General features: G+C 40.0%; 2 protein-coding genes across 2 annotated transcripts; both read left to right on the forward strand.

Annotated features, from left to right (window-relative positions):
- The first annotated feature begins 8034 nt into the window (after positions 1–8034).
- On the forward strand, positions 8035–16504 carry ptgs1 (prostaglandin-endoperoxide synthase 1). The gene is given in 11 exon segments (XM_056420189.1): positions 8035–8041; positions 8132–8212; positions 10987–11103; positions 11647–11787; positions 12419–12562; positions 12637–12818; positions 12940–13023; positions 13367–13613; positions 14000–14286; positions 15750–15897; positions 15983–16504. Coding segments are annotated over 11 exon segments (1788 nt in total). The 3' UTR covers positions 16333–16504.
- A 1850-nt stretch (positions 16505–18354) lies between these two features.
- LOC130196631 (prostaglandin G/H synthase 1-like) lies at positions 18355–26083 on the forward strand. The gene is made up of 11 exons (XM_056418913.1): positions 18355–18417; positions 18495–18569; positions 19900–20013; positions 21958–22098; positions 22672–22812; positions 22887–23068; positions 23217–23300; positions 23483–23729; positions 24265–24551; positions 24779–24926; positions 25526–26083. The coding sequence occupies exons 1-11, from the start codon at positions 18411–18413 to the stop codon at positions 25873–25875; spliced, it is 1776 nt and encodes a 591-aa protein (XP_056274888.1). The 5' UTR covers positions 18355–18410; the 3' UTR covers positions 25876–26083.
- Positions 26084–26748: the final 665 nt, after the last annotated feature.

Raw genomic sequence — 26748 nt, forward strand, 5'->3', positions numbered from 1 at the left:
TTTAGTATTGTTATTGTGTTTTAATTGTATCGTTAATTAATGCTCTAATGTGCACCCGCTGCTGTGATTCTGAAATGTGCCCACTGTGGGACTAATAAGTGAATATCTAATCTAATCAAATCTAATCTAATAAAGCTGATTCTGATAGTATTTAATTACCGTAGACTGTTTATTGTTTTATTAACTGTTTACTGTCTATTGTTATATTTTATCTTACTATATCTTGTGTGCACTTCACCCCTTTGCTGCTGTAATCCTGTAATTTACCCACTGTGGGACTAATAAAGTATTATCTTATATTAACCTGCTTATTTGAAGTTATCAGAGAGTAGAATTATTATTAATTTGGCATCTGATGTACAGTATGTGAGTCCAATATTGGACATAACTTAGTTCATGTTTTAGTCTCCCATCAACTTCTAAGGGAAATATCTGCCTCTTTATCAGGTCCATGTTTCACTACGTTTACCAGCTAGTCTCTGACTGTTTCTATTTCATAAATTTTCGTTTCTACTTTTGAAAGCTCCCACCGATTTGATGCTGTAATTGACTTGTCCTGAGCGGGACTCCTCAGCCTGTGTTGTATATCGTCTCCTCTCTGGAGGAGCTTTCTAAAGAGAGAAAATAACCATCGCGATATAATCAGTTTTAACTCAGTTTGGGCTTCAGATGTCTCACAGAAAGCTCGTGCTGGGGGTTCAGAGCTCAACGTCAGGGTACCTCCCCGCTTCTGCTGCTTGATTCTGATCTTTTGTCAATCTTTGTTCTCATTGAATCGTTGAAGTAAGTAAAAAAGGTTGGACGAACCATTAGCAACAAGCTGAACCTCTTCCAGCTCCAGGGTCTCTGATCTGTTGCTCCGCCTCCAACCTCCTTTCATACAGCAGAAGTGAAATTGACCCCCTCAACCTCCCGGAAGAGCATTTTCTCTGAGCACATTATTTATTATGAAGATGACATGGATCTGTGGGAGAGAATTTGAAAGAGACATTTTGTTTTCCTCAGTGTCAATACATTGGGAACTTCAGAAGAGATGATGGACGTCATGATATAAAGAAAGATGAATCCTTTTAGGCCCGATGATAAATATGATAATACACACAAAGTGATTTTAATGTAGCGCTGCTCTGACCTCTGATCTCATGATCATGTCAAAGATCAACTACTTACCCAATCCGGTAACCAGCACCAGAAGGAAAATTACCTCCTTCCGACCACTTGCGCTCACCTGCAGTGACCCGGAGCAATCAGAGGTGAGCGGGGAATCCTAATCACGGAGAGAAGCCTTTGGGTCAGTACATGCAGCAAACCAACCAACCACCCACCCAGCCAACGTCCTCCTCCTCCTCTGACACCACCTCCCCCACCCGACAGGCCCGTACTTTGAGTTCAAGTGTTTAAACTGTCACATCAATTAGGTTCAAATCGTGGAGATGACTCGATGCAGGACGCATCGAATGTTTGGTTTGATGCCGACTGCAATATCCTGTACCGCCGTTTGACGCTTGCAGCTCCGGGTGTAGAAGTAGAGCTGTGTCCAGTCGGGGTGGATGGTGCCCTGGAAGCACAGAGGAGTGTTTTAGAAGAGAGCGCTGGAAAGGAGCACAGACTGCCTCACTATTTATTGTGCTAGGAGTAACCGTGTTCACTCAGCAGGAGCACGGGGTATGAAGCAGGGAGTGCACATGGTTGCTTTTACACCACCGTTTAAAAGTTTGGGGTCATTATTTTTCAAGGAAAAGCACTGTTTTTTACATTAAATTAATCAGAAATACACTCTATACATAGTTAATGTGGTAAATGACTATTCCCTGGTTTTTCATGAAATCTCTCCATTGCTATCCAGAGGCTCATCTCCAGTGTTCTAATGGTACATTGTGTTATCGCCTTAGAAGACTAATGGAGGGTTAGAAAACCCTTGAAAACCCTTTGTATGTGAGCGCAGCTGAAAACAGTTATGCTGGTAAAAGACGCTATCCTTTGAGAGACAAGTTTGAAGAACAACATTAATATTTCAAATAAAAATCATTATTTCTAACCTTGTCAATGTCTTGACTGTATTTTCTATTCATTTTTCTATTCATTTGATAAATAAAACGTGTAAGTTTTCATGGATAACAATAAATTGTCTGGGTGACCACAAACTTTTGAGCGGTCGTGTAATTGATGTATCCATTTTAAGACTTAATCTATAGCTTTCTGGTCAAGCGACAACTGGATGGATACTCTGGCTACGAGTGTTTGCGTTTCATGGACTCTTAACTTTCGAGGGCCTGAAACCGTGAACCCTTTAGATGTGGTGAGTCTGGAGAGTGCCTAAATTACAGAGAGGGGACTCTTGTGTTTTCTCCTATGGTGAACCGTGCCGGCTCTCAGACCGCTGATGAATGAGTCCAAGCCTCGCTCAGATCCTTTTTTTTAAAGGGCTGAGTATACTTTGAACACTTGAACCCAGCACAAGGTACAATGGGAGGACCCAGTGACTCATCATCTACAGCACAGGTGTCAAACACAAGGCCCACCACGTCATTTTATGTGGCCCCTGGCGGCTTGAAAGACATGTGATCACCTTTTCTTCAAGAAATTTAAGAAACATATCCTATGCTTTTAATTTGAAGGTTTCAAATTAAATGGATTCATGTTATAATATTAGAGAAATGTTCTTATGTACACTATTTCTACATTCAAATAAACAATAATCAAATGCAAAGAGAGTTATTTAACAATATGTTCAGGAGTACTTTGCATAGTGTTTCAGTTACAACCGGCCCTTTAAGAGACGCTGATGTGGCCCACAGTGAGAATGAGTTTGACACCCCTGATCTACAGTCACCTTTTTGATAGGAGGTGCCATCTTTAATGAGGTATTTTAAGATGCTGATATGCTTCTACCTCATGCCTACTTTCAGGTATCACGTTGATTACAGTTTATGTTTATGTTAGCTAAGGGGGACTACAGAGTTGGGTGATAGCTCTCAGTGGTTGAAGTCACTTTTCTCGTCACACATAGCCCTTGAATGCATCGTTTCTGTACAATAGTGACAACAACAGTGCAGCCCGACAGTTGATTAAATAGATCACAGCTGACTCCAGAGGAGGTCTGTTCTCTTGTCCAGTCGGCTTACTTCTTCAAACAGTTGTAACAAATGATACCTGGGTCGGCTGTTTAAGGACCTACCGCCGTGTGTCGGAAACCCCATCTGAGATAACACATGATGCCCCCTCGCCTGTACGCCTATCGCCTCTCCGTCAGTCGGGTCGGCCTGTTCCACAACCGGACAGGAAGTCTGCTAATCTGTCACCCGATCCGAGAGAGTGGGGGGGGGGGGGAGGAAGACGTCAGGAACAAGCCTTCAGTGCTTTCACCAATCGTATTCATCACCAGAGCCGGGCCGAGGCTCATTTAGAGCGGGAGCATAGCTTAACTAAACATCTTCTCCATAAAATAAATGCTTCCAGGTTACTCCCAGTCCAGGTTCCACTCAGAGGAGCATCTGATCTCAATTACCAGGAGTGCTATAGGAAGCAAGCGGGCCTCGGTCGGCAAGGCTCAGCCAACGGCACCATGGCAACCAGCGGCACGTCTGCGAGCCCTGCACAGATACGAGTCCCTTTCAGGCACTTGTAAGGCGGGAAATGATGATTTGATAATTAGTTCCTGATGCCGCTCATTCTTTTTTCTTATCAATCACGTCTAGGAAACAGAATGTAATTCAAATATAGTTTAAAGCAGCGGAGGTCGGTTTGTTTTTTTGGGGTTACTATACTCTGAAAGTCCATTGAAGAGTGATGTATGGAGGCACTGCAGTCGGTTTTCCTTTGGGACTTTTAACCATTAAGCAGTAAAGAAAAAGAAAAAAATTGCATTGATATTTATTAGCTTGTTTAAAAATGTATTAGGAGTAAAGAGATCACACTTGTGATGCAGCTTTCAAGAATTAGGGTTTTATACATTCCTACAGCTCCCAGAAATCTCCTGTTCACGCAGTGGGAGGCGTAAAATGACTTTACTGCCTTCATGTGCTCCTCCTACTTCTAAGATTAAAGGTTTCACTTGAAACAGTTATTTTGCATGTTTTTATTTTACTTTGGGCACCGGAGCAGTGTTCCTTTTGAACTGCATTGCCATTTTATTAAAATATATTTCTTAAAAAGGTAAATTGCAATTTTATGCAAAACACACACACAAAAAGCCTGCAGCAGAATGTTTTGTTTTTCTCTTCATAGAAGAAACCATAAACACAAGTGCACGAATTATAGCCAGGAATAATTGTGTTACGAGACTAATGGAATTATTGTGCAGAGAAAAAAATGCAAAACATGCTGCAATTGGTTTATAGTAAAGTAATGCGATCCAATTCGGATGACAACTTCTGATATGACAACACATGTATCATCAAACATGTATTTTTCGTTGTTGCTGTGACAAAGCAGATCATTGAACATGGAAAAGAAGAAAAAATACACAACTGTTGTGGTTTTTGGTTTGGCAAGAGTGATCAGCTGCTTGTGTTTTTAATCAGGGCTTTATTTCAAGAACACATTTTGTTAAGCCTGTGTGAACAAAGTGAATACATACATTCGTTGAAAAAAGTAAAAACATACTTTAGTAACTCATCAGAGAGAGAGCGAGAGAGAGAGAGAGAAAGAGAGAGGGAGAGAAAGAAAGAGAGAGAGAGAGAGAGAACTGATTCAAGGTCCGCAAAGTTAAAACAAATTAGCTGAACATGTTTTTGGTCAAGATTTGATTCGTCTCCATGTGGACAAACTCGTCCTAAAATTGCTGCAATATGCAGGAAATTACTTCAACAGGCAACGATCTCACATACTGTAGGTTTGGCTCAGATGATGTCTCTGTGGAAGGTATCAAAGATTACCACCTGGCAATTCAATCGCATTGTTTGGTTCATTTTTTAAAAAGAAGACATCCTGTGTCCTCTGACTCAACCACCACATTCCCAAAAAAACTCTAATAAGATATACTTTCGCTGTGTCTGTGTCTCTGTGGTTTAATTCCTATAGACAGGAAGTCCTGAAACCACTAAACCACAATGTAATAAGGAACAACACAAGGACGATTGTGTAATATTTTCAAAAGCTCCAGAACATCTAATAAATGGACCCCGCAGTGCAACGTGTATTCTCAATATCTGTTCATTGATTAATATACTTTGATAAGCAAAGACAAGTCCTCATTCTACATTGAATTATAATCAATCAATCAAACTTTTATTTCCGACTCAACGTCCAGATAGTACAAAACATTAAATAGAATAAAATACATATAAAATCACAAGAATCACAAAGAACTATGAATGCTTTATAAATAGACAACTGTACCAATGTCTCCACAGCTGGGACTGGTAGTGTGTGGTATTAAACTTTATATTTGATAAAACCATAAGGATTTTATTTTCAGTCATCAACCCGGCAGATACATTTTTACATAATACTTTCAAAGCTGTTTAAAAAAAAATCTTGACTCATGCATCCAAGACCATGCACTACTCCACCTCGGTCTCTTCAATAATATTCGCATAGCATTATTATAAGATATACTTTAATTCTCTGTAGGCTTGCTTTACACCGTTATATCGACACATATTCAACAGTATATAAAATAATACAAATACTCTACTTTGTATATGTCTATAACTCTCAGCTCAGTTTTGCATTATACATTTCCTCAAAAGTCACTGTAGTGAAAACATTATAATTACCTGTAGTTGTATTATCTTATCACACATAACACATCACACTTATCTCTCCTGAAGGTTTCTTCCCTTTTTTCCCCGTGAAGGGTTATTTGGGAGTTTTTCCTGATCCGATGTGAGGTTTTGGGACAGGGATGTCTTTGTGTAAAGATTGTAAAGCACTCCGAGACAAATTTGAAATTTGTGAAATTGGGCTATACAAATAAACTGAATTGAATTGAATAAATTATAATGAGGGTTTTTATTGCACAATATCATTTTGGGGGTTATCTGGATATTTAGTTCCGACACTTGACTTGCTTTTAATTAAGTTAATTTAAAATGTTTATTTAAACAAGTTATACCAGAATGTGACATTAATCTGCCAGCAGGTGGCGGTAGAGTGCTTTGAACAAATTCTTCACTGCAATGACATGAATCAGTCAAACTTTTATTTCACACTCAAGGTCCAGATAGTACAAACCATTAAAATATACTAAAATACATACAAAATCACAAGTAAAATACATAGAACTATAAAAGTCAGAGACGTGTACCTCTTTGGTTCTACAGATGAGTATCATGCTAGTGATTGAAGTATTCAATGAATAGATTTTCTAAAAATGACAAATGAAAGCTGATAATGTTCATCATCTAAAGACAGAACTCTTTACACACTAGAGTCTAGATCAGGGGTCAAAAACAAAACAAAAACAGCTCGAGTGTAAGTTGAACTCAGTATAGAGTTATTCTAAAATATTGCTTCTGCTAAAATATCAACATTTGATATAAAAAAGTGATTTAGAGAAACTTACTGCAGTCTTTCCAGAATTAACACGCGCGTGATGAAACTTAATTTGAAATGAGAAGGAGGGGACGGAGCTTTCCAGAGTAACAGTGAACGCTGACATCACTGGGGGTTTTACTCTTGCTCTAGTTGTAATTCACTTTAACACTGCATTTTTAACACTGGGGAATTAACTCTGAATATTTACACCAACACTGGGGCTATTTACTCTCGCTAGTGGTGTAATAACTTTGACAGAGTTAAAATACTTTGGCATTGAATTTTTAACACTGGGGAATTTACTGTGTACTTGTTTGATATAAACTTCCCGAGTAACACATTTGCACAGATCGTCTTTTAATAATGAGCTGCCACACGACATCCACGTGGTTTGATGAAACCTGAAGCTTTTATAACTACGGTCTTTTGATTGTTTTGACCAACCTTGTAAGCTGATCTGATTAAGAACACAGATTGTGCCGAAAACACGTACAATAATTCTAAACATTTTAAGAACAATAGGTCCTCCGCTCCGACCAGGCACGTGCACAGACATTTTGGGGGGCAGGTGCTCAAACCCCCAAAAAGGGCACCCATCGGCAAAATGATTTTTCTTTTGATCACTGTAACTTGAAGTTAAGTAATTGGTTGCTAGCAACACCTGAAACACATTGTGTTGTGAGAAGACATGAGAGCTGAACAAAATTAAATTTTGACTATTAACATTACAATTTGTTTTTATTTACGAAATAATTGGAGCGAAAAATGCCATATAATAAACAACTTTACTAACCTCGACCGCTTGGGAAATGCGGGAAAATGCCGGGAAATATTAAACCTCTGTAAAAACGTTATAAAGCCTCAGTCTGATATTTCCGGGCATGACCTGACTCTGGGTTAGTAAGTAGTTATTACAAGTGTTGTTTTTTCTTGCGTTTACTCTTTTCACCCTTCTACAATGCTCATACAAGATTGATCTTTGTAAAATTGGAACAGACAAAACAAAGAGAAACATACCACATAAAACAATGTGGCACAAGGATAGCATGACACCGAGAGCTAGCATTGAACTCTTGTGACATATATCAAATGAATTCATAAGTTCAACTGCCTGTACAGGCAGGCAAAGAAGAGGAGGCGGAGGGAGGGGCGCAGCGGGGGCTCGTGAGCGGAGCATGTCGGGGCGAAATTCTCACAAGAACTCAAATAAATTCCCTGTCAGATATTATCATGACTTACTGTTCACTCTGTGCATCATTTACTTATCAATTTGCCCTCCACATCTGGTTAAACATCATCCAGTGGCAGCAGACTTTCTATTAAATGTACTGCAGACTAAATGGAGGAAGTAGAGGAAACTGTCACCGCCCATTCTCGATAGCTCTTCATATAAAGCCTGTTTGACCACATTAGCATGGTATGGACTGTTATGAGGGAGCAGCAAACCAACGTCTTTCAAATTGCTTTCCATAGAAGGAGAGGCACACTGTGAACAAACATTTTTCACGACAATTTAAGTTTGAGCCCTCAGAGAACGACCCTCTCTTGGGAATCATGAAAGGTGAGTGCTGAAATTATCCAATCAAACACCTACAGACAGAATTTGATGTGCTTACTGATTGATAATATCCACATGTTATTGTTTTTGTTGTTATAGAGTTTAGCATCTTTCTCATCTGGTTTCTCAACCTGTTGCTGCTGGAGAGCTCATGTGCTGCTGACTCAAGTGTTGGTAAGTTTTCTTTCCCCCCCTCATCACAAGTCTTTATTGTTTTGAATAATCATTTGAGAATGTGGTTTGAGGTTGTAATCAGTGGCAGCTGGTGAATTTTTTTGGGGGGGGGGGCGGGGCGCAGTTGTGCGACGCGGTTTAAATAGCACTCAACAATGAGAAGAAAAGAGGTTTTGAGTAGAATATTGTAAAAAACAAAGCTTTATTTCAAGAAAACAGCGTGCTCAACACTGTCCAATAACAACTATCAACACACTGTAACTTTGGGCATGAGAGGTTCAGAGCAGCTTTAAGGAACATGGGGTTGGGTTTCAGAGGTTTGCAAAATAAAAGAGTTTCACCCTCACATGAAAGAGGTTCAGAGCAGAATAGAGTCAGAAAGAGAGCACATGTTACATTGGGTGTTTGACAGAGTAGACCCACTACTGTAAAGAAAAGTAGCCTCCTCTCTTTAAAGTTGGCAAACTTCTCAATAACTCTCTGGTTAAAGTCAATCATGTCTGTAACCAGCCTGTTTCCATTATTCTTGAGGGAATGTGTCTGTTTTTCAGAACTTCTTCGTTGTGTTTTCGATGCCAGTTCGGTCTCCTTCTGCTGCTCTGCAAACAGGGTTAGCTTCATGCTGTTAGCTAGTTAGCTTCATGCTGTTAGCTAGATAACTGTGGCAAGATTCGTGCTTTACACTTGTCTGAAGCTCTTTAGATCCCTCACCCCGTTGTAGTCCAGAGAGTTTCAGTCCCAGGACTTTGGAACGACAGACAGGGGAAACTAAACAGCGCATTACTGACTGAGCTCCAGCTAACCAGCTCCGTTAGCAACCTGCTCGCGTAGCTCCGTGGAGCTCTCTGGCTGAGGGAACGATACCGGTCTCTGATTTACCGAATAGTCCAGTCACGTGAAATAAGAAACAATGTCATTGGCCAGGGCGCACATTTTTGTGCCCCAAGATTCACGTTTCATCCGCCAATGAGAAGCCGTCCTTGCCGAAACGACCGTGAAATGTTTGCTCGCTGCTGCGCACACACGTTGGGCCGGCGCCCCGAAAATGGGGAGGGGCTTCTCTCCGTGAGGATGAGTGGCGATATATTATTTATGTCACATTTAACTTAAGTGGTTGTTGACAGGGGCTTACGGTCTCCCACACACATTTAGCGCGTCAACACGGTATATTTACTATTTAAATGATTTGGTATATAATGTTTTTTGACAGGATATATTATATTTTTTTCTTCTTCTTTTTTTTTTCATCTCAAAATGTTAAGAGGGGCGGCGCCCTAGCGCCCTCTATGGACGCACCGCCACTGGTTGTAATTACACTATTTCAAGCTGACACACATTCTTTCTTTTATCTTTAGTGTATGGTACACATCTGAGTATAAGGGGCTCATTTTGCTTCAGTGGTCAGTTTTAAAACAACAAATAGTTAGGGTATTGTATGGGTAAGCACAGAAAATAACAGGTTATTGCATCTAAATAAGTCAAATATTGAAAAGCAGCTTCAGCAGTAGTGGTGGACGAAGTATTAAGATATTTGACTTAAATGTTGCAAACTTACGCTACAGACCACACAATACAAATACAGTCCAGCATTCATAATTGTACTTAAATAAAAGCACAAAATGTATAAGCAGCGAAATATACTTAAAGTATCAAATGTAAAAGTAATCTTTAGGATAAGCTCGATGAATGGATGTATGAATAAACTGACTTCTTATTTAAATTCAAACTTTGATTAAGGAGTGTAATTCATACCATAAAAAAATGTGAACAAGTGAGAAATAGTAATGAAATACCTCGACTGACACGGATTAAACTCAAAGCGAAGTCGGCTAATGTTGCATTTATTCATGCTCATGTGCAATAAATAACACATTGTTATCTGTTTTCCTGGTGAAAAAAAATACATAATTTTAAACAGCTCGTGCAAGCATTATCATTATCACATTTAACTTGTGGAAGTATGGAGGCAGCACACAACGGCAGAGAGCTAAAGATACGAGGGAGGTGGTTGCGTGCGAGGCAGCAGTGAAGTCCTAATTTAAGAAACACTTCCTGTGAACTGTATATCGTCGTTAGTATTCATGAGTTCGGGGTCAGATCAGTCTCAATAATTGCAAATGCACACAGAGAGACTCACAAATGCAAAGACGAAGATTTACAAAGATATTCAATTTACAAATGCATGCAGAATGATTCACAAATACATTCCAATGCACAGGTAAATAAATTACGATTTATATAAATGTAAAATTAAAAATATATATAAGTATGCATTTCTTTGTGGATTTGACTATTTTTTTGTGGATTTATATGTATTTATTTGTGGATCACACTGCATTTGTTTGTGGATTGCTACACATTTATGCACGCATTTTCGACTCATACATGCACTACTATCTGTAGCCAATCAGATGTTGTCCCGCCTTTGAGGGGCGGGGCTTAGCGGTCCACAAATAAATACATATAAATCAAAAATAAAATAGATAAATCCACATAGAAATGCATAAATATATCTGTGATTTTTGTTTTACATTTATATAAATTGTAATTTATTGACGCGTGCATGAATGTATTTGTGAATTGTTGTGCGTGCATTTATAAATAGAATATATTTGTGAATCTTCGTGTTTGCATTTGTGAGTCTCTCTGTGTGCATTTGCAATTATTGAGACTGAGCCAATGCACCACATGCACTGTCATTTTGTTGAGCAGGTCCGACATCATTCCAATTACTCCTTTGTGGAAAGTAAGTTGATCTTTTTCCTCGTTCGCAGTGAATCCCTGTTGCTATTACCCGTGTCAGAACACAGGAGTGTGCGTGCGCTTTGGTCCAGAGAGCTACCGATGCGACTGCACTCGCACCGGCTTCTATGGAGACAACTGCACTGATCGTGAGTACAGAAACATATGCATTTGGGATATGAATCTGCATGTTTCATCGACGTGTGGGTCGGTTCAAAAGTCCTACCACGAGTGTCCTTCAAGTGAATGGCTTCATGGTCAACCTCCCAAGTACCTGCTAGCTCAAGTGCTACACACTAACTCCAACCACTCTTCTTATTTTAGTGAAAATATATTTTTTTAAACACATGAACGTTGTTTTCTTTTCTTCCATTAATCAATAAAGTCTGCAGTTGTAAATATGTCCAAGTTGGTAATGACTACATCATCACCAAAGTCCCTTGCAGCTCTTCTGAGGTCAATCCTAATCCGAACCCTTCACCTCTTTATGAACTAAAGAACTAAAAACACAAATTCAGGGTCATTTGAAGGAGAACAAACACAAGCCCGCAGGTTTTTCTTACATTATTAGTGGATTTAATGTGATCTATAAAGCGTCGGTATTACCACTATTCCCAATTGATATACCCTCTACAAAAGGAAAATTGTTTAGAAGTTTATGGAACGTATACTTATTCTATCTTTGTGTGCAGAGGAACTCTGGACCAGTCTTCGTCTCTCGGTGAAGCCGAGCCCGGAGGTCCTCCATTACATCCTCACCCACTTCCAGTGGTTCTGGGACCTCGTCAACAACTCTTTCCTGTGAGACACAATCATGAGATTAGTGCTAACGCGTAAGTGAAAAAAGGTTCAACGTATTTAAAAAAAACTGCAAGCCCGCCACCAAGTCAATCAATCGGCGGATAAAATAACACGATTAGCTTGCAGTTAATATTTCTCCAGCATTTTTTTTACAGATCTTTGCTGTTATTTACTGTGAGAGCATGTACACTTTAATACACAATATTGGCAGGATTTGGGTTTTTTATCAGCCTTGTTGTATTTAAAGGTGCAGACAGTTTGATGAATATATTGCTGAGTTCAAGGCAGTTTTAGATGAGGCCTTGTGGGTTAATTATGGTAATATTCAAGGTCAGAGTGGGTTTGTCTTTTATAGACACAAACTGTTGAGACAACCCCAACTAAATGTGAGCAGTAACTTATCTGAAAATCTATTTTTGAAGTGCATCTGGAGTGTATTCCCCTGATGTGGTTTTTAAAGTTTTGAGAGCGTGTAAGATATGTGATTACAAAAGATTATTTGAACCCACAAATTTGTATTTCCATTGCTCAATATTGCCAGAGTGGCATGCTCTCACTTTGGACTGTTTTATCATTTGCTCACAAACTCAGACTGAAAGCCTTCGTGAAAACATTTTTGAAAAAGAAAAGAAGAAAAATTAATTTTCTCATTTTCTCACAAAGTCAGAAGCGATCTTATTCCAAGCCCACCGACCTACAATAGCAAATATGGATACCTCAACATGGAGTCGTACTCCAACATCTCCTACTACACCCGTATCCTCCCTCCGATTCCTGAAGACTGCCCGTTGCCGATGGGAACTAAAGGTGAGACCTGCACAACGTGCACACACAGACAACGGTGTTCCCGAGGACATCTTTAACGGTTTATTTTCCAACAGGTAAACCACAACTACCTGATCCCGAAGTGTTGACTGAACGTTTTTTTCGGAGGAAGACCTTTCGGCCAGACCCTCAGGGATCCAATCTGATGTTTGCATTCATGGCCCAACACTTCACCCACCAGTTTTTCAAGACGGACCATTCCGTTCAAGGTGGCTTCACCAAGGCTTTAGGACATGGGGTGAGACACATAGTTTTAATTATCAGAATGTAATTATTAAACAATAAATACCTGCTACCTAATATGAATTCATTGTTGGTTGTGACTCTATTGACAAATGCATGTGTTTTTCTCTCTAAAGGTGGATGCGGGCAATATCTATGGAGACAACCTTGTGAGACAGCATCACCTCCGGCTTCATGAAGATGGAAAGCTGAAATATCAGGTGGCAAAGAAAGTCTTATTTTCAAGAAATATGCTGATTGGCTTTTTTTTTACCTGACAGTTAGAGGAGAAGATCGATTGATCACTCGCATATTTTTTCTGTATATACGTCGCAAGAGCCATGCAGCCAGTCAAGGAGCAAGATATGTCACCTCCTGTATGGGTTACAATTAAAATTCTGTGATCATTGAAAATAACTTTAATATGACAACACCCTTTGACACTCTTCTCTTTGAAATGACATGCTTGTTATCAGGGTTTGAGAAGGAACTCCCTTAAAATGGTTCTGATTCACATCTTCAAAATATGGTCTCTCTGAAATACTATTTTGTGTTTGTTTACAGACAGTAAATGGGGATGTGTACCCTCCTACTGCAGCCGAGGTCCCTGTGCACATGTTGTACCCTGAACGCGTCCTTCCAGAAGACCGTCTGGCCATTGATCAGGAGGTGTTCGGCCTCCTGCCGGGCCTCAGCATGTATGACACCGTATGGCTGAGGGAGCACAACAGAGTCTGTGACATCCTGAAGGCAGAACATCCGACCTGGGACGATGAGCAGCTCTTCCAGACCAGCAGACTGATCATCATCGGTGAGGACGTCAGAAGCAACGTCTTCCTTCTCTGACAGAGGGATTGGCACAAATATAGATTTCATTATTCTAAATAAGAAATACATTGACAGTTTTTTGACCTGTGACAGCTCTTCAGTATAGAACTGGCAGTTTATTCCTAATTATTTTCCTTTCAGTAAAAAATTACATTTAGGGCTAAAACTGATATTTGTTGTTGTTATTTAATAATCAGCTGATTATTTCCCACAAATAACTCATTGTTTGGTGTTTAAAACATAAAAAAACTTTGAAAACAAACCAAAATATAATGCCAACTGTCCAAATCAAAATAATATTCCAAGAAATATTCCAAGAAAATCACCTAATTCCGTGAGCAAATTTTGATTGTTGTTGTTGTCCCCCAGGAGAGATCATCAACATTATAATTGAAGAGTACATGCAGCATCTGACTGGCTACCTGTTGAAACTGAAGTTCGACCCCACCCTGCTCTTCAACACACATTTCCAGTACAGCAACCGCATCGCCCTGGAGTTCAGCCACCTTTACCACTGGCACCCGCTCATGCCCGACAGCTTCCTCATCGACGGAGATGACATCCCGTACTCCCAGTTTATGTACAACACCTCCCTCCTCATGCACTACGGTGTGGAGAAACTAGTGGAGGCCTTCTCCCATCAACCCGCCGGACAGGTAGATACGTGATTGTTTACAAGAATCCGGTGTCGTTCCTGTCGTTTATTTCCTCAAGTACACATTCATTTTTTTAAATTCAATTCAGTTCATTTTGTATAGCCCATTCTCACAAATTACAAATTTGCCTCAAAGGGCTTTACAATCTGTACACATACGACATCCCTGTCCCAGAACCAGAGCATCAACAGGGCCATGGCATAGTTACCTGTACTTAAGTTGTACCTCCAATGTTACTTTATACTTCTATTCCAAGATATTTCAGAGGAATTGAAAGGATGTTGTATGTTCTACTCCACGACATTTATCTGTATATTTATTAGTTACTTTTCCTAAATATGATTTTACATTAACTTTGTCGCTTTGGATATTCACGATTTTGATAGTTTAACTTTGAACTTATCAGATGGTTTTATTTAAGTATCCGTTTCATTCCTAAAGAAGTAACATTATATATTGTGAGAGAAAAGTCTGATAAAATAAATTATAATACGGGTAGATGAAATCAAGCATTCTGATTGGTTGAGAGGGAGTCACAGGGTTTACTTTATTCAGCCATAATGTCCTACAGCTGTTTACATTTATCTGAGTGTTCCATATCAGTGCACACTCAAAATAAAAATAACAGTAGATTTTGGGCAACCAGTTCAGGCTCGACAGTTACCAAACATATTTTGTGTTAACTTTAATATTTTGGGGGGAATGACTTCAGCTGAGTGGGAAGCCAAAGAGAATTCTTCAGGTGGACGTCATGCTACCAATAATAAGAAAGAAAGTGAGAGCTATGAAATGTTGCACAACCAAAAAACACTGTCAGCCAAAAGAAGTGGGCAATTAACTGCTTCACCAACTGGTGCGAAGAGAAACCAGTAGACGTGAAGACCATAACTGGAGAAAGTAAAAATGTTAACTGTAAACCATAACAAGAGACGGAAGAATGAAATACTGCGGGATTTCTATGGCACTCTGAGCAATGGAAAGGGTGACCGCCACGGGATCAGCGGTTACGTCTCAACATTGAGTCGGTACTGGTGTTTGATGAAGTGCGTTCACGTCCGCAAACAATGTTTTTTTTGCATTGTAAATACCAGTAGACGTCAGGGACAAGACAAAACTAAATTCTGTAAAGTTGGAAAGATATTTGCATAACTCTGCTTATGAATATATAAAATACCCACTGTGAGAGGATCCTTCATGCAGAACACGGTTATTGTTAGAAATGTGGCAGGTCCTTCAAAACACTTAACCACTGTTTCTAGATTTTAGCAGACTTCCCTTCTCAATCACTTCCTAAAATCTAATGAGACAATCGTCTAAGATAGCTTTCAGCTGCATCATGTGCTTGAGAATTTCGATGCACAGTGTTTACTAATGAGGTTTTCTTTCTTGTTTTTTAAAAATATATCTGGCTGCTGGTATTACTACGAACATTTCAGTAATCCAGTGACCTCTTTGTGTTTCAGATTGGTGGAGGTTACAACTCTCATGCGGTCATGCTCAAAGTGTCAGAAATGGTCATCAGAGAGTCCCGAGCGACGCGTGTGCAGCCCTTCAATGAATACAGGAAGAGGTTCAAACAAAAGCCATACACCTCTTTTTATGACTTAACTGGTAAGCACAATTGTGTGACACGTACTGTGGGTGATTTACCATTTGCCAACAGTTTATTACCTGCTGTTTTCTCATTTCCAAACAGGTGACGTAGAAATGGCCCGAGGTTTAGAGGAGCTCTATGGTGACATAGATGCTGTGGAGTTCTACCCTGGCCTCCTGCTGGAGCACACGCTTCCTACCAGTCTCTTTGGCGAGAGCATGGTGGAGATGGGTGCTCCCTTCTCCCTGAAAGGCCTGATGGGAAACCCCATCTGCTCCCCTGAGTACTGGAAGCCCAGCACCTTTGGGGGAGAGACGGGGTTCAATATCGTGAAAACTTCCACTCTGAAGAAACTGGTGTGCCTCAACACCAAGTGGTGTCCATACGTGGACTTCCATGTGCCCCGAAACGAGGACGAAACCAATCCAGGGAAACCATCGACTGAACTTTAATGACGATTTCAATAATCAGAATTAGTTTATCAATGTACTGACTGTGGGATATATTGTAGTTGTTGTTTGATATCTTTCCATCTGTCATAATCCCAGTCGGACTGGTTTTTAGGATAGGTGGAGTTACTGGTGTTTCTGTATAATTTGAATAAAGAAAAATCTCCAATCCCAATACTAAATGGTTAAATGTCTGTTGGAGTTCTCATACTGACGGACTGACAGGATGCAGAGGGTGGTGTATCACCTCGTAGCACGTGTGAGATAAGTGACAACACGCTGCTGTGGTTCCGTTGCTGTCTGAAAACGAGAGATAGGGTTGCAGTACTTCTGTGTCACATGCAATTAGTTTATCTATATGAGGTGTTTATTATAAAACGGGTAGATGAAATCAAGCATTCTGATTGGTTGAGAGTGAGTCACGAGGTGTACTTTATTCAGCCATAATGTCTGTTTTGGCTGGATCGGTCAGTCTGTGAGGGAGCAAAGGCCGCCTCGCTCCGGCCTGTCTCCCGCGGACCCCTCCTGGCTGGCTCGCCAATTGTTGTGGCTGGATTTCTTTCTTCTTGGTCGATTCTGACTAATTTCTTCACCTGATGCTGTTTAAATTTGTATCTCTCTCCTATCTGACTGATGCATGGTGAGACGCCACAGGAGACTCACACACCTGACCTCAGTAATCAAACACCCAAAGAACACAGAGAGTTTGGATCAGAGTTCAATTCACGTAGATTTATTTGTAACCAACAGTTTCCAAATTAACCTGAGCTAGGTCCGGGAGTGAAGACAACAACCTCCCTCCACATTTGTCTTCACCAACCCATATGCTTCAGTTAACCGCTCAACTTACCGCACAGCCCAGCCAGCAGCTCCCCCCCCAGCTTCTTCCCCAGTGCCTCAGTTGCTCAGAGTTTTAAGCTTCGGACCCAGAACCCTACTCTGGAGACCTGGATAAATGCAGATGTTTTCTCCTCCAATGTTCCTTGGTTTTCAGCCAGCGGCCGTTGACCGTTCCCTCATTTTGGGGCTGTTGAGAGGAAGGGCGTTAGTTTGGGCAGAAGCCTTCGATGCTAATCAGGCAGTTGCTACCCTTTCATAATCTGACTTCTTTTGCAGAATGAAAGGGGATTTCGATCGAGATCATGTTGGGAATGCTGTAGCATGGATGTTCAAGGGTTTAACAACACCCTTGAAGCGGAAATTATTTACAATCCAGTACTGCCTCGAGTACCTTATTGCTTTTATGATACGGTTGCGTGCAACATTATACATAGTAAGTAAATAGTAACCTGCCTTTCAGCACGTTGTCACATGAGCACGTCAGTAGCAGAGAGCAAATAGTCAGAATCTGTGAATATCTTTCCAACGTTACCAAACATCGTTTTGTCGTGTCCCTGACTTCTACAGGTTTTTACAACGCCAACTCAAACATAATTTGCGGACATGAACAGGGGAGGAAAAGGTGACCACTACGGAACCAGCAGTTACGTCTGAATGTTGAGTCGGTGCTGGTGTTTGACGAAGCGTGTTTGCGGACGGGAACACGCTTCGTCAAACACCAGCACCGACTCAACATTATTTTACATCATCTCTTTATTTCCACGTTGCTCCTGACAGCCTGCTACCAGGATCCGTACTCCTTCCTCATGGAACCCAGGACATGGTTGTATTTTAGCCGGTTCCGTTTCTTAGTTGCTCCCGTTGTTTTTGTACTTTAACTATTGAAAGCTTTTCTAAAGGTGTATGGAAGCTGAATCCGACCTCAAACTTATTTTCCTTCCTTCTTTAGCCACCCTCACTCCTCTCTAGGATAACCATGCTGCTTTTCTTAATTGTTTGTTTCCCCCCCTCTTATTCTGCTCACATGTGTGCACATTTGTTACCTTTTAGGCTCCACCCACTTTTCCTGTGGGAGGAGGGAAATGGCTGTCCTCTGCTTTCCCTTTCTGCTACAAAGGAGAGCAGCAAACCAAAGCCTCTCAAATTACTTTCTGGAAGGAGAGGAACACTGTGAACAACCTTTTTTCAGACAACGACAATTTAAGTTTGAGCCCTCAGAGAACGACCCTCTCGTGGAAATCATGAAAGGTGAGTGCTGAAATTATTCAATCAAACACCTGCAGACAGAATTTGATGTGCCTACTGATATTATTATTTTTTGGTAGAGTTTAGCATCTTTTTCATCTGGTTTCTCAACCTGTTGCTGCTGGAGAGCTCATGTGCTGCTGACTCAAGTGTTGGTAAGTTTTCTTTCCCCCCCTCATCACAAGTCTTTATTGTTTTAGTAATCATTTGAGAATGTGGTTTGAGGTTGTAATTATACTGTTTCATGATGACACACACATTCTTTCTTTTATCCTAAAGCTTATAGTACACATCTGAGTATAAGCGGCTCATTTTGCTTCAGTGGTCAGTTTTAAAACAACCATATGCTGTTATATTTTCACAGAAGTATTGTGATCATCACTCTGCGGTGTTTCTGTTGACTCCTGATAGACTTTATGATGCTTGGTGTTTTGGTCAAATGTTCAGAAATTTGAAGAGACATAAACTTACAGGTGTGCAGGTGGGTACAGGTTCAGGATTTCAGGGTTAAAGGTTAAGGTATTGTATGGGTAAGCACATCAAACCACAGGTTATAGTATCTAAATAAGTCAAATATTGAAAAGCAGCTTCAGCAGTAGTGGTGGATGAAGTATTAAAATATTTGACTTAAATGTTGCAAACTTACGCTACAGACCACACAATACAAATACAGTCCAGTATTCATAAGTTTACTTAAGTAAAAGCACAAAAATATTAGCAGCAAAATATACTTAAAGTATCAAATGTAAAAGTAATCTTTAGGATAAGCTCCATGAATGGATGTATGGATAAACAGACTTTTTATTTAAATTCAAGCCTCCATTGAATTAACATTGATTAAAGAGTGTAATTCATACCATAAAAAGTGTGAACAAGTGGGAAATAGTAATGAAATACCTCGACTGACACGGATTAAACTGAAGTTGGCTGCTGTTGCATTTATTCATGCTCATGTGCAATAAATAACCCATTTTTATCTCTTTTCCTGGTTAAAAAAAAATACATCACAACTAGACATCAGAACTATTTTAAACAGCTCGTGCAAGCATTATCATAATCACATTTAACTTTTGGAAGTATGGAGGCAGCACAGGAAGCCGTGCTACAACGGCAGAGAGCTAAAGATACGAGGGAGGTGGTTGGGTTTGGTGAAGTCCTAATTTAGTAAACATTCCCTGTGTACTGTGTCTCGCCGTTAGTAATCAAGAGCCCTCTTTAACCCTCAGGCCTGCTTACATTGTAATGAGTCAATATACATTCAGGGTAGATTTTAGCTTTAACAGTTCCAAAGTATTGGGCCATGTTTGACACACACAAACACAAACAGTAATATGTAAATAATTTCAACATTTTCAGTTTGTCTTTGTTTGAATTAGTTTTCAGTAATGTTCCGAGCCAATGCACCACATGCACTGCCATTTTGCAGGGCTGACATTCCAATTACTTCTCTATGGAAAGTAAGTTGACCCTTTTCCTTGTTCGCAGTGAATCCCTGTTGCTCTTACCCGTGTCAGAACGGAGTGTGTGAGCGCTTTGGTCCAGAGAGCTACCGATGCGACTGCACTAACAGCGGCTACTATGGAGACTCCTGCGAGATTCGTGAGTACAGAAACATATGCAGTTGGGATATGAATCTGCACATTTCGACGTGTGGGTCGGTTCAAAAGTCCCACCACGAGTGTCCTTCAAGTGAATGGCTGCATGGCCAACCTCCCAAGTACCTGCTAGCTCAAGTGCTACACACTAACTCTAACCACTCTTCCTTTTTTAGTGAAAAGATCCCCAAAAAAACCACAAAGAAAGTAGTTTTTTTACAACAATCTATAAAGTGTGCAGTTGTAAATATTTCCAAGGTGGTAATAACTACATCGTACCCAAGATCCCTCGCAGAAGTTCTGAGGCCAATAGTAATCCAAACACTTCACCTCTTTATGAACTAAAGAACTACAAACACAAAGCCATGGTCATTTGAAGGAGAAAGAAATTCATTGTTAAAATATATTGACTCTTTCAGAGTTATTACAACAATAGCAAGAGTAAATAGCCCACAGTGTTTGTGTAAATATTCAGAGTTAAACATGTTTGTTTAAAATATACAGTGTTAATGTGAATTGACTGTTAGAGTCATTACAACTAGAGCAAGAGTAAAATGCCAATGACAACATTCACTCTCTAAATCACTTTTTTTATATCAAATGTTGATATTTCAGCAGAAGCAACATTTTAGAACAACTCTATACTGAGTTCAACTTACACTCGAGCTGTTTTTGTCTCCTGAAATATTGAATTGTAGAGGGCTAACGTTACCGAGTCAAAAGCTGCACAGTAGAATTAAAGAGTACATTAACACTAAGCAAGTCCCTATCTAGAGAGTGTTAAAAAGCCACTGTGGGTCAGTGGTTAGCAGGTCCGTCTTTCAATCAGGGGGTTGGCGGTTCTATCCCCGCCGAGTCTATGTGTCCTTTACCCTAAATTGCTCCCTGCAGCTGTGTCTATGGTGTATGAAAGGAACGTGATTGTAAGTCGCTTTGGATAAAAGAGTACATTAAATAGTTCAAGTGTTATTTACATTTGACAGGTGTTAATCAAAACAAACGCTTCTCAGTAAAGAGTAAAATAATAACTCTTCCCAGAGTTGCGTTAACTCTGAAATGTTAACACTATGTTCAGTGTTACTTTAAAGTAACATTATGCAACAATTGTACCTTAAAATAACAGCTTGAAAAAAATTGTGCCGCAACAATGACTTTTAATATGGCGATTTGCGCCTCCGCCATTGCCATCGGGGGTCTGTGGGGAAATAACTCCGCTATGTAGGATTCTGGGGCCGCCCGATCCGGGGCGGATGTACTTCGACCTGCTTTCTGGCAGTGATTACGCAATGTCATATTGTGCCATTCCACGCTCGCAGCTACAGTATAAGGGCGAAGCAAGCGAAGTCTCTTGTAATGAATTACATGTTCCAATGTAAATTATGAATATGTAGCTTTTTGGTGTTGTCAACAATATTATATTCGATCACATGTACTCCACATTCAAACATTTAGAAGACAACGTATATCGGCTGAAAACGCGATCGGTATTTCATCTAAACTAAATGTTGTCATTCTTTTGGTTATGTTAGCATTCATCTCCGATATCACAATGAATAAAACTATGCAGTCATATTTATGTAAAATCTTTGAATATTCTTAGCTTATCGGTTGACATCATTTCTTGGTTTCTGACTTCGTCTGGTCATCAATACAAGTGTATGCGAGGCTGCATCTATCGTAACTGGGTATTTACGACACTGAAGTAAACGTTAAATACTGAAGGGGGTATTTACGACACTGAAGTAAACGTTAAATACTGAAGGGGGGCGCTCCAAGGGAAAAACTCCATTATGGGGCTTTAACACTCTAAAGATCAGGGACCATATGTTAAGTGAGTGTTAAAATGTACTCTTTAAGTGTTAAATTGACACTATATATAGCTACATACACCCTTTACAGATTGATTAGAAGTTTATGGAATGTATATGTATTCTATCTTTGTGTGCAGAGGAGCTCTGGATCAGATTTCGTCTCTCGACGAAGCCGAGACGGCCGATACTCCACTACATCATGACCCACTTCCAGTGGTTCTGGGACGTCGTCAACAGCTGTTTCCTGCGAAACGCAATCATGTACTTAATTCTGACAAGTAAGTGAAAAAAGGTTCAACGTTTAAAGTCAAAGAAAACAGCAGATAAACATCAGATGAATATTTCCCCACCATTTTTTTACAGATCTTCGTTGTTATTCATTTTGGGAGCATGTACACTTTAAGACACAACATTGTGGGGTTTTATCAGCCTTGTTGTATTTAAAGGTGCAGACAGTTTGATGAATATATTGCTGAGTTCAAGGCAGTTTTAGATGAGGCCTTGTGGGTTAGTTATGGTAATATTCGAGGTCAGAGTGGGTTTGTCTTTTATAGACACAAACTGTTGAGACAACCCCAACTAAATGTGAGCTGTAACTAATCTGAAAATGTATTTTTGAAGTGCATCTGGAGTGTATTCCCCTGATCTTTTGAGAGCGTGTAAGATATGTGATTACAAAAGAAGCCACGAATTTCTATTTCCATTGCCCAATATTGCCAGAGTGGCATGCTCTCACTTTGGACTGTTTTATCATTTGCTTGCAAACTCAGACTGAAAGCATTGATAAAGGTGAAAAGAAGAACAAATATATATATATTTATTTGACAACACTTTGTCATTTTCTCACAAAGTCAGAGACGAAATTATTCCAAGCCCACCGATCTACAATACCAAATATGGATACGTCAACATGGAGTCGTTACACAACATCTCCTCCACCCGTCTCCTCCCTCCGATTCCTGAAGACTGCCCGTTGCCGATGGGAACTAAAGGTGAGACCTGCACAACGTGCACACACAGACAATGGTGTTCCCGAGGACATCTTTAACGGTTTATTTTCCAACAGGTAAACCACAACTACCTGATCCCGGAGTGTTGACTGAACGTTTTTTTAGGAGGAAGACATTTCGGCCAGACCCTCAGGGATCCAATCTGATGTTTGCCTTCATGGCCCAACACTACACCAACCAGTTTTTCAAGACGGACCATTCAGTCCAAGGTGTCTTCACCAAGGCTTTAGGACATGGGGTGAGACACATACAGGACTGGCAGTTCAGCACAAAGCCACAACCAGAATTGTATTATTATTAAACAATAAATACCTGCTACCTTATATTAATTAATTAATTGTTGGTTGTGAATCTATTGACAAATGCATGTGTTTTTCTCTCTAAAGGTGGATGCGGGCAATATCTATGGAGACAACCTCGTGAGACAGCATCACCTCCGGCTTCATGAAGATGGAAAGCTGAAATATCAGGTGGCAAAGAAAGTCTTATTTTCAAGAAATATGCTGATTGTTTTTTGTTTTGCCTGACAGTTAGAGGAGAAGATCGATTGATCACTCGCATCAGGGTTTGAGAAGGAACTCCCTCAAAATGGTTCTGACTCACATCTTCAAAATATGGTCTCTCTGAAATACTATTTTGTGTTTGTTTACAGACAGTAAATGGGGATGTGTACCCTCCTACTGTAGCCGAGGTCCCTGTGCACATGTTGTACCCTGAACGCGTCCTTCCAGAAGACCGTCTGGCCATTGGTCATGAGATGTTCGGCCTCCTGCCAGGCCTCAGCATGTACGCCACCGTATGGCTGAGGGAGCACAACAGAGTCTGTGACATCCTGAAGGCAGAACATCCGACCTGGGACGATGAGCAGCTCTTCCAGACCAGCAGACTGATCATCATCGGTGAGGACGTCAGAAGCAACGTCTTCCTTCTCTGACAGAGGGATTGGCACAAATATAGATTTCATTATTCTAAATAAGAAATACATTGACAGTTTTTTGACCTGTGACAGCTCTTTAGTACAGAACTGGCAGTTTATTCCTAATTATTCTATTTTCAGTAAAAATCCACAAATGTAAGTGAACTACTTACATTTATTGTTGTTATTGGACAATCTGCTTATCCCCCCCCCCCCCCTGGAATAACTCATTCATTGTTATTCTTTGCATTGTCCGACCAACGGTCCAAATCCCAATACTATTCCAAGTGTTATAATTTAAGCCAAAGAAAACCAACTAATTCCTTGAACTGCATAATTTTGGGCATTTTTGCTTGCCGAACATGGTAAGACATCACTTTTTTTGTCAATCAATTAATAGAGGACTTAACTTATCATTTCACCTCTAACTGTTTGAACAATTAGTTGTAATTTTGATACAAGTTTGTCTCAGTGTGTGACAGACATCAAGTGAAGATATCATTGTTGTTGTCCCCCAGGAGAGATCATCAACATTATAATAGAAGAGTACATGCAGCATCTGACTGGGTACCTGGTGAACCTGAAGTTCGACCCCACCCTGCTCTTCAAAACACGTTTTGCGTACAGCAACCGCATCGCCCTGGAGTTCGCCCACCTCTCCCACTGGCACCCGATGATGCCCGACAGCTTCCTCATCGACGGAGATGACATCCCGTACTCCCAGTTCATGTCCAACACCTCCCTCCTCATGCACTACGGTGTGGAGAAACTAGTGGAGGCCTTCTCCCATCAACCCGCCGGACAGGTAGATACGTGATTGTTTACAAGAATCCGGTGTTGTTATTATCGTTCGGGTGTTGTTATATCCATCTGTATTTATTAGTTAATTTTCCTAATTAGGATTTTACATTAATGTTTGCATTTTATTTTATTTAAGTATATGTTAAATTCTCAAAGAAGTACAATTATCTAATCAGTCTAATGGCATTACTACGAACAGTTCAGTAATCCAGTGACTTTTTTGTATTTCAGATTGGTGGAGGTCACAACTCTCATGCAGAAGCGCTCAAAGCGTCAGAAATGGTCATCAGAGAGTCCCGAGCGATGCGTATGCGGCCCTTAAATGAATACAGGAAAAGGTTTAAACTAAAGCCATACACCTCTTTTTATGAGTTAACCGGTAAGCACGATTAATGTCGTAATGGCATTTAGGCTTTTGATTTCAAATTTGATATATCTTTGCCACATTTGGATGTCAAATGGTTTTAGGAAAAAAGAAAAATTAGTCAGTACTTTTTAGTTTTTGTTGTAAAGCGGACTTTTTATAACTTTGATGAAGTTATAAAAAGTCCGCTTTCTTTGCACTTATTTGCCCAGATTTCTTAAGTGATCTGTAACATCATTGTGTATTCCATTTAAGCAGAATTGTAGGACAGAGAAGTGTCTCCTTAAATTGTTCTCATATTGGTTCCTCCTCCCATCCATTATCTGTCACAGCAGATACGTAGTTTCATTACATTGTTAACATTATTTAAACACAAACCAGGATGGTTTTTTTGTACTTAACAAAGTAGTGTTGTTGCCTAAATCTAACAATTTTTTGTTCACAATGTTTCACAACCCTGTGTATTTATGAAATGCGTTCACATTTAAAGTATTTACTAGTAGTACATTTGAAGTGGGTAGAGGAAACCCACGTTTAATCTGTGTGATACGTACTGTGGGTGATTTACCATTTGCAAACAGTTTATTACCTGCTGTTTTCTCATTTCCAAACAGGTGACGTAGAAATGGCCCGAGGTTTAGAGGAGCTCTATGGCGATATAGATGCTGTGGAGTTCTACCCTGGCCTCCTGCTGGAGAACACGCTTCCTACCAGTTTGTTTGGCGAGAGCATGTTGGAGATGGGCGCTAGCTTCTCCCTGATAGGCCTGATGGGAAACCCCATCTGCTCCTCTCAGTACTGGAAGCCCAGCACCTTTGGGGGAGAGACGGGGTTCAATATCGTGAAAACTTCAACTCTGAAGAAACTGGTGTGCCTCAACACCAAGTGGTGTCCATACGTGGACTTCCATGTGCCCCGAAACGAGGACGAAACCAATCCAGGGAAACCATCGACTGAACTTTAATGACGATTTCATAATTAGTTCATCAATGTACTGAATGTGGGATATATTGTAGTTGTTGTTTGATATCTTTACATCTGTCATAATCCCATTCGGACTGGATTTTAGGAGAGGAGTGATTTTAATTCTACATGTGCTAATTCAGTGGTTTTATTCACGCATGGTGTTTTGTACATTGAAGCCGTTCTACCTCCAATAAAATCCAACTGTCAAAATACATAATTTGTGAACCAAGAATATTCCTCCGGACATCGGAAAAGTATTTAAATTTGATAATCGTATATCTCAGTATTTTATTATTTCGCTTTATATCCCAAAAATAACATGTCCTATACTAATTATTAGAAAAGAGTTCAATCACTCTTTTAATTGGCTAACAAGCAAAGAAAGAACAAGTAGAATTATGAGAAATAATTAATCTGTGCATATTAATAGAAACAAAAACGTATTTTAAAAACTGAGATAAGTAACAACACTCTGCTGCGGTTCTGTTGTCTGACAACGAGAGGGTGGCAGTACTTCTCTGTGTCACATGAAATTAGTTCATCTATATTTATTACGTGTTTATCAAATCGGTGAAAACCTAAATTGGTACTTCGTGCCAGCTTGCATGCTGAACATACTGTAGACGTACTGTACATATACTTATCATACAGCACATTACACCAGTAACCATGACACGTAACTCTCGTGTTTCTGGTTTCTGGATAAAGGTTTAATGGTCATGAAATATATTTGATCTATGTAGTGCTGAAAGTGATAGTTGATTAATTGATTAGTCTGCCAGAACAAAGCTAAACAAATACTGCTATAAAATAATAAAGTTATACCAATCCATGTGAGAGAGTAATAGTATGTTTTTCTTACCATGTGGAC

The sequence above is a fragment of the Pseudoliparis swirei genome, chromosome 7 (genome assembly GCF_029220125.1).
Source record: "Pseudoliparis swirei isolate HS2019 ecotype Mariana Trench chromosome 7, NWPU_hadal_v1, whole genome shotgun sequence".
Classification (NCBI taxonomy): Eukaryota; Metazoa; Chordata; class Actinopteri; order Perciformes; family Liparidae; genus Pseudoliparis; species Pseudoliparis swirei.

Bases quoted from the DNA above. Each gene is read 5' to 3' on its own strand.
- LOC130196631 (XM_056418913.1), top strand. The intron at 18,570-19,899 runs GTAAGTTTTCTT...CCTTGTTCGCAG, and splicing joins TGCTGCTGACTCAAGTGTTG to TGAATCCCTGTTGCTCTTAC. The intron at 22,099-22,671 runs GTAAGTGAAAAA...TTTCTCACAAAG, and splicing joins CATGTACTTAATTCTGACAA to TCAGAGACGAAATTATTCCA.